General features: G+C 36.0%; 1 protein-coding gene across 2 annotated transcripts; it reads right to left on the reverse strand.

Annotated features, from left to right (window-relative positions):
* Positions 1-483: 483 nt before the first annotated feature.
* LOC138701118 (histone H1-II-like) lies at positions 484-5,598 on the reverse strand. Of its 2 annotated transcripts, none has more exons than XM_069827712.1 (2): positions 5,445-5,598; positions 484-2,836 (listed from the first exon to the last, which is right to left on the reverse strand). In XM_069827712.1, exon 2 carries the CDS (start codon positions 2,833-2,835, stop codon positions 2,218-2,220), a length of 618 nt encoding a protein of 205 aa, XP_069683813.1. In that variant the 5' UTR covers position 2,836; positions 5,445-5,598; the 3' UTR covers positions 484-2,217. The 2 variants fall into 2 exon arrangements, with proteins under 2 accessions (XP_069683813.1, XP_069683814.1); XM_069827713.1 differs by lacking the exon at positions 5,445-5,598 and adding an exon at positions 4,962-5,433.
* Positions 5,599-7,694: the final 2,096 nt, after the last annotated feature.

Raw genomic sequence — 7,694 nt, forward strand, 5'->3', positions numbered from 1 at the left:
TGGGATGCCATAGGGGTAACTGCAGAAAATCCATGTTAGCTGGACCAAGGGTTTGCCTAACAAGTTATAAACCAGGTGTACACTGGGGATCTAACCTGGGTCCACAGGATTGTAAGTCTAGTGCTCTAGCTACTAGACCACCGTGGCAGCGAGTGTAACAAAACCCAATGGTTACTAATTTATACTTATGTACAAAATGTAAAGAGAGTTACTAGAATTTCCATATAAAATTATTTTCTTTTATTCCTGTTTTTTGTTTTCAATGTTTCCAGAAATGACTATGTTCTAAATGTATTAAACAGCAATAATGATAAAACTAGAAATATACACGACTTTTACTTCCAGATTTGAAGTAATATTTTCTTTACTTGGAATGTCTCTTGTGTAACAGAGTTGCAATCACTTCAATAAAATACAATTATATTCCCAATTACGGATTACTGCCATGAAGAATGTTCCTAAATACAATAAATAAGCCAAAAGAACTTTTGTAAAAAGCTTTATTTTTTGTTTTAGTATATCTAATAAGTTCACAAATGTGTCTGAATGTAACGTGAGTTACTGTGGAATGATCCTACATACCGTATTTACGCGATTATAATACGTACCTTTTTTCCCCCCCCCGACAAAATGTCATCTTCAAAACATGAATGTACATTATATCTGATGGCGTATTACATTCGCATGCATACACTCAGACTACAAAAAATTTAAATTTACACCCAATTTATGCTAGGCCTTGAGATATGATGGGAAACAGCTGACAGAAATGGCAGTTGCAGTTTGTTTTTTATCTTTTGTCCACCTCTCATTTGTAATTTCGTGTCAATATTTTTATGACAACATTAATATAAGTATTATTTTTACCTACAGTAATGGCCAACTTTATTTTTTTAATTTGAGATTTTATGTACACAACTTTTCACAAAAGTTGCGTGTTTAAACCAAAAGAATTTACCAACAATAAAATTACTGATCAAAGTGGCATGATGTTAGTCACTGTCAGTGTTCTACAACCCAGACCTGTTTACTTAAGTTCCAGTTCTGATACTGCACGTGAATGTGGCATATAGCTACAGATAAGGGTGCTTATAGCTGTCTTGATAATATAATTTTAATCAAGTGGTTTTTAGCACAGGCGCATACTATATTTGCCACTAATTTTTTTCTTAATTTTAGAATAAAAAATTGGGATGCATATTACATTCGAGTAAATACGGTAAATATGCTAAAAATAGAATTAAATAATTCTGTCACAATGCAGATTCGAACTTATGACGAAAAGATTAAAAAGTCAAGGCTCTACCTGAGCCACTCTAGTCTTGCAGACACACCTAGTAAGTATATCACAGGGGGCATTTCGAACTTACTAAAACGGACAATTTGACATTTTAAACTACTATTCAGCTTTGTTACAACACAACGTTAGTAACGAATGATTTATCCCTTACTGGTGCTTATCTAGATTGAAAACTATTATGATTTACCCCTTGTTAGTGAATATCTAGATTAACTGTTAAAACGTAACCCTTCAGAAACACATATTCTCTTGTGAACTCAGGAAAGACCTTCCCACACATGTGCAAATCTGTTTTTCTAGACTTACAAAATTCCAACAGTCCCCTTCCCCTTTTTACCACTATACAGTATGTTTGGTTGCAAGGAGTCTTGTATTTTCGGCTTGCACAGTATTGTTCCACCCTATCTAAAAGTGAATAATCACATTCTAACACCTTCAGTTGTGAGAGTCACACACACAAATTTTGATACTAATATCTCTGCAAGTGTTGAGGTACCTGAAGTTACCATTCAGGCTGAAAATGCTGCTACTGCAGTTCTCTTGAACACATACCAACTACAGCTATGTCAAACAATTGAGTGGCTCCTTCTCAGAAATTCAGTCATCTTAAAACAGATTTGAAAATCACTGAAGAATTTTATCTACTGAATATAATAAAAAAGTAGAATAAAAATAATTTGAGATTAGAATAATCCAATTAATATTCGGTCACAGTTTAGAATGAAAATCAAGACAATAAAAATATGATATTACGTTACAACATCCGAACCCTAATAATAAACTTGTTCCTTTTTTTTGTACGTGTGTTCAGTCATTATTGGCAGGATACTAGAAATGTATTATTTACTAAGAAGAAGTACTGGAATTTCAAAGATTGACCTCGTCCCGAGGCAGATGTTCCCCACACAAGAAGTCTTTCACTTCTTCTTTGGGCTCGCCTTTTTTGGAGCCCTGGCCTTCGCAACCTTTTTCGGGCGAGGTGCCTTGGGCTTCTTCATTGGTGTTTTAGCTGCTTTCTTGGCCTTGGATGGGGACTTCTTTGCCTTCGGTGCAGATGGCTGTTTCTTCTTCTCGGAGGACTTCTTAGCAGCAACCTTCTTAGGAGATTTGGCAGCCTTGGCCTTGATAGGCTGCTTCTTCTCCTTTGGTCTGGATCCCCTACCCCGCACAGGCGCTGAAGCAGCAGCGGCCTTCTCTGGCTTTGCAGCAGAAGCTAGTTTGAAAGAGCCGGAGGCACCCTTGCCCTTGGTCTGCACCAACTCTCCAGATGCCACGCCAGCCTTGAGGTATTTCTTGATAAAAGGAGCCATTTTCTCGGAGTCGACCTTGTAGTTTGCAGAGATGTATTTCTTGATTGCTTGAAGTGATGAGCCTCCCCTCTCCTTCAGGCTCTTGATTGCGTTGCTCACCATTTCACTCGTACGTGGATGTGCAGGCTTAGTCCGCGGCTTCTTGCTCGCAGACGACTTTGCCTTCTTTGGCGTTGTCTGGGCCGGGGCTGCAGCAGGAACTGCGGCTACTGATGTGTCTGCCATGCTAGAAAAAAAAGAACAAAAATGAATGCTGAAGAAAAAGTAGTGGACAGCAGACAGATTACCACTTAGCTATAGTGATCCATGGTAGTCAGACCTTTTTTGTGTTTTAATTAGTGTGAAGGGAAAATCTGAAAGAACAGAAGAGAGAAGGTCCCCCACTATCCCCTCCACTAGAAAGTACGGGTTTAGGGCGGGGCGACACCTAGCAGAGAAAAGTAAACTGAAAACTACATCTACGAGTATTCAGAAAAACCAGAACTACATTGTGTATATGTGTCTCCCTTCTCTCTTTTTTCTCCCCTTATTTCTCTGCTTACAATGCGATTCATCTGTCGAAGTTACCTATCACATGCACGCTATGGGTAACTAGTAACGCTTTAGAATGCATGGACACGACAACAGGAAAGAAAAAAAAAATCTTGTGTTCAGTTGGGAGTAATGTATGCGAGTGAAGATAGTTTGGGTCTCAAACTGTGTTACTTTCACGGGCGAGTTGTGTTATGCTAATGTGTTATTGGTGTAATTGTTACCACGTAAGGGCTGTTGAATGCACATCTAATTTTTGCTCTAATTAATATATGTAATTTTTACCATGCGAGCATTGAATGCACATCGAGTTTTGGCAGGCGTAGATTTGTTGTAGGAAGGCTAGGGAGTGAGCCACCAGTGCAGAGAGTAGAGAGCGAGAGCACACAATAGACAGAGCAGCTGCGATAGTGGGGATAAGTTCCCCTACCGTTGTTCTTTCAGAACCAGCCAGTGTGAACATTTGGTATGGATGCTGGAAGGATCCTGTTTGACTTAAGAGTATATTTTTAGATTCCTCTAGAAGAGAGTACCAGACTCTTGCTAGAGTAAGTCAGATGGTGGGGCTGCCACCTTACGGCCTCCTGACTTGCCGGTTTTTTCTGTCGGAGTTCTCCCCCTTAGCCGAAAGGTCCCAGTTTAGGCGCTAAGAATTCGCGTTTCACCCTCTCTCGTCTGCTACGCTCCAAATAGAGAATACTGGGAAGGTGACTAAGTAAGCCACGTAGATTATAACATGGGTAATTGGATAGGAGACGTCGTTGCACATAGACCAGTTTTACACAACCTGAACTTAGTGTATGCAAGGTATACTAAAACCCTAAACTAACTTAACCTGTCACAGATTCAGGAAAGATTAGGCTGTTAGTTTAGGGTTTTAGTAAACCTTGCATACACCACAGTTTAGGTTTAATGTAAAACTGGTCCGTATGCAACGATGTCTCCCATCAAATTACAGATATTACTACGAGAACTTCACAAATGTATTAATTAATGAAAGCTTATCTGGGAAATTATTCTTAGATAATTTTGGGAGAAAGGGACGGAAAACTAGAAAGGTGCGGCTCGCATATGCAATATTCTTTTACATGGGAATTTTCTGAATGGGGTTGCAAGACTTGTCTTTTCTGACTCTTACACTTGTCCAGAATGATCATCACAATGTTCATACTCCTAGTTCCTAAGTCAGACGTAGTAACTGACGTGACGGGAGAAGGTCCTATTCTTCATAGACTATGAAAGAAATAAAGAATGGAAAGGGTACTTTAATTCATTCCGTTTACACTTCGCATGAGAATTATTTTTAACGTAGCCTATTAGTTTCTAATCTTAAAAACAATTTAATAAATTAACTTAACGTATTTTGTGAATCAACGTTAAGATTTTTAAAAACTTAGTGGTATTATACATATCCCACATTAGTAAGTACAAACTCTGAAGTCGGTAGTAGTTTTATTATTGAATCTCCAAAATTTACAAATAACCCTATTGCGCCTAAGGTATGTTAGAGTTGTAGTTAATCTTTAAAAAAAATATGGCAAGTAAAATTGAGAAAATAGGACAACAGCAAGACTTAAATATTTTGAAAAGAGGAAAGGCAATATGTAATGTTACATTCATATAAATGTGAAGTTGATTTATACATTTCTCTCCAGAAAACTGCGCAATCAGATGATAAACATTCTGTAATGATTCGTTACCAGCTATATTATCACTGGATACGAAGCATGTGGATTTAAATTCGACGAGAGCCATGAGCTTCTGAGAGAAAAAAACCTAATTCCTAACATGATATAAAAATAGAACATGTCTAAACGTACCTTCAAATTTTAGTTGGAACGAAGCTTGAAATGTAGCAATAAATTACCGTAGAAACGGACCTTAAAAATCAAAATCTCACACCAGACCAGATTCGTAACGGAATTGTGATGCCCAATATGGCCGCCGTAAGTGGCAGACGTTAGGCAAAATGTCAGTTTACAAAGATCTATAATGTCAGACTATTATTTTATTTTTGATGTTTGTGAAACCACACTTTGAATCTCAATGTACAGCACTAAATTCGTTGTTGTAACTAAAATGTAATGTAATGTTACATACCGCCAATTTCAAATACCTACGGTTAATAAACCTAATCTACGAAACGACATACTCGGTCCTACCTGCAGTCTGTTCGATTCGTTCTTTAGTTGTTTCACGTCTAAAACCTACCATATAATGTTAGATATATATGTATAATACGTGCAATTCACTGAAAAGCGTATGTAGAATTTCAATTACTTCGATTTCATTAGAAAACATACCTCTCTCACGAAGGTGACGCTCTACAATAACGTACTTCTGCCCCGCTCCCGCTTCAAGCAAAAGTCGCAGACCTAGTTCAATCGTTACCCACCAGAACGCAGTATAAAACAACCGTCGTCAAAACACTCTTTGTTTACATGGAATTATGGAAAGTTAACCTTCCTCCCTGTCTGTAATCTATTATATATCAATTAATTTATCTGTCAATGATGAAAATGAAATATAATGATTAAAAATATATAATTTTGTGGAATATTTGAGTGGTTGGTGATTTTGCACTTTTAAATAATCGTAGATCACTGCTTGATGAGAATCATCTTAAAATACTTGAACTTAATGAATATCGTAACTAATGCAAGAAAATAAATGCAGCGTTCGCTGTTCAAGCCACTAATAATATTCAAAGTTAAAGAAATTATGGTTACACTTCCGTGAGCTCGTAACTACGCTTAAGGAATCGAATTAACATAATAAAATTATGCCAATGCCAGTTTTTTTCATAAGGGGGGGACACACAACTTCAAACACTAAAAAATTGTGAAATTCAATATTTTACTCAGCAATTAATAAATATGTAACTTTGAAATTTCATATGCTCAGTTTAGGTAATTTCTGCAATTCTATACTATTTTCAGATTTAGTATAACTGGTAACTTAGAAGATAAAAAGAACTGGTTAATGGTTATTAACAATTCAAAATGGCAGTTGCATCTTGTGTATTGAAATGCTATTTCCGGATTTCCCTGATAATTCCACAAATATCAATATTTGAGTTTTTTTTGTATTTATTCCTGAACGTTATAGGAACATAACCTACAATCTTTGAATATTTTCACTAGAAATATTTATTTTAATTTCTGTTTTAAAGTCAATGTTTTTTTTAAAATTATATTAGGTTAAAAATAAACTATTACACCAATCATTCTACTATAGGTATGTTTGTTCATGAGTATAAAATACAATTCCACGCAGATTTTGACTGCAACATTTTAAAAACTGCTTGAGTTATCAGAGAAACCATTTGAATTAATAACCATTTTTATTCTAACTGTATTCCGGTTCAACTAAGCCTCTGCTTTCGGGATAATTGTAACATTACGTAACCCAAAATATCAATCTTCATTTGCTTCTGTGGCTTTCTTAATAATTCTTTTAACTGTTTTCACTGCACTCTCTGTGAGACCATTTCACTTGAGATAATGAGGAAGATTCTTGAGAACAGCCATATATTTTTAGTTTCTTCTGGCTGCTGACTTCTATTGATTAAAACATATCTTTCATATGTAACATTTGTCACTGGCAAAAAATAATCATCAACTCGTTTTAGAACTCCACATAGTTTTTTCTTCTCCTCGTCAGTAACAATGAATGAATCAAAAGTCAACATTTGTAAGGTAATAGCTCCAGCTGGAAAGGTGTTGCATGAACATATGAACCCATGCAGCTCCTTTCTACCCAGATCTTTCACCCTACAAATTTTCATGCCTATTTTTGGACGAAAATAAACTTTTGTTGGGGATGGAAATTATTGCTTCCATTTCCAAATGGCAATTAAAGTGACTGATACTTCACTTTTTAACCAGATGTGAGAAATGTTTGGAACAAGAAGGCAGATAGTTTCAGAACTTCCTTTCTTGATTCACGAGAGTAAATTATGTTTTAATTGCCTGTTTAGTAATATTTTATATAATTGTTTGTGGTGTGTCAAATTACTAATACTGTCCAGTTTATCACAGCTAACATAATCGGAGTCTGCAAGAAGTTTGGTAGAGAGCCAGGTTGCCATATTGCGGTTTCTCTATAATTCATTCACATAGTACTTACGATTTTCCCATTTATGAGTATATCATCATTTTACTCCAACAAATCAGTAAGCATCTTGATTACACAACTTTTAACACTATACCACTTCGGAAAACATATTATGTGTCTTTCTTGTGTTAAATTTTATATTATCTCGTTATTGGCCAGAAACATGTTAACGACGTAATATAAAATTTAACACGAGAAAGACACATAATACGTTTTCCGAAATCAGTAACATTTTCAGAAATTTTCTCTTACTAGAGAGCCCAAGCACTATGATCAAAGAGCTTGAAAGAATGATAATTATGTAAATAACGTCTGCCTGGAAAGCAGTGGGATAATTTTACAGATAGTCTTAATGTCTTTTCTTGGTCTTTTCTCATAGATTCTGATACCAATTTCGTTACTGGTCTCGTATCTATCTGTATATCAGACTAAATTTC

The sequence above is a fragment of the Periplaneta americana genome, chromosome 6 (assembly GCF_040183065.1).
Source record: "Periplaneta americana isolate PAMFEO1 chromosome 6, P.americana_PAMFEO1_priV1, whole genome shotgun sequence".
Classification (NCBI taxonomy): domain Eukaryota; kingdom Metazoa; phylum Arthropoda; class Insecta; order Blattodea; family Blattidae; genus Periplaneta; species Periplaneta americana.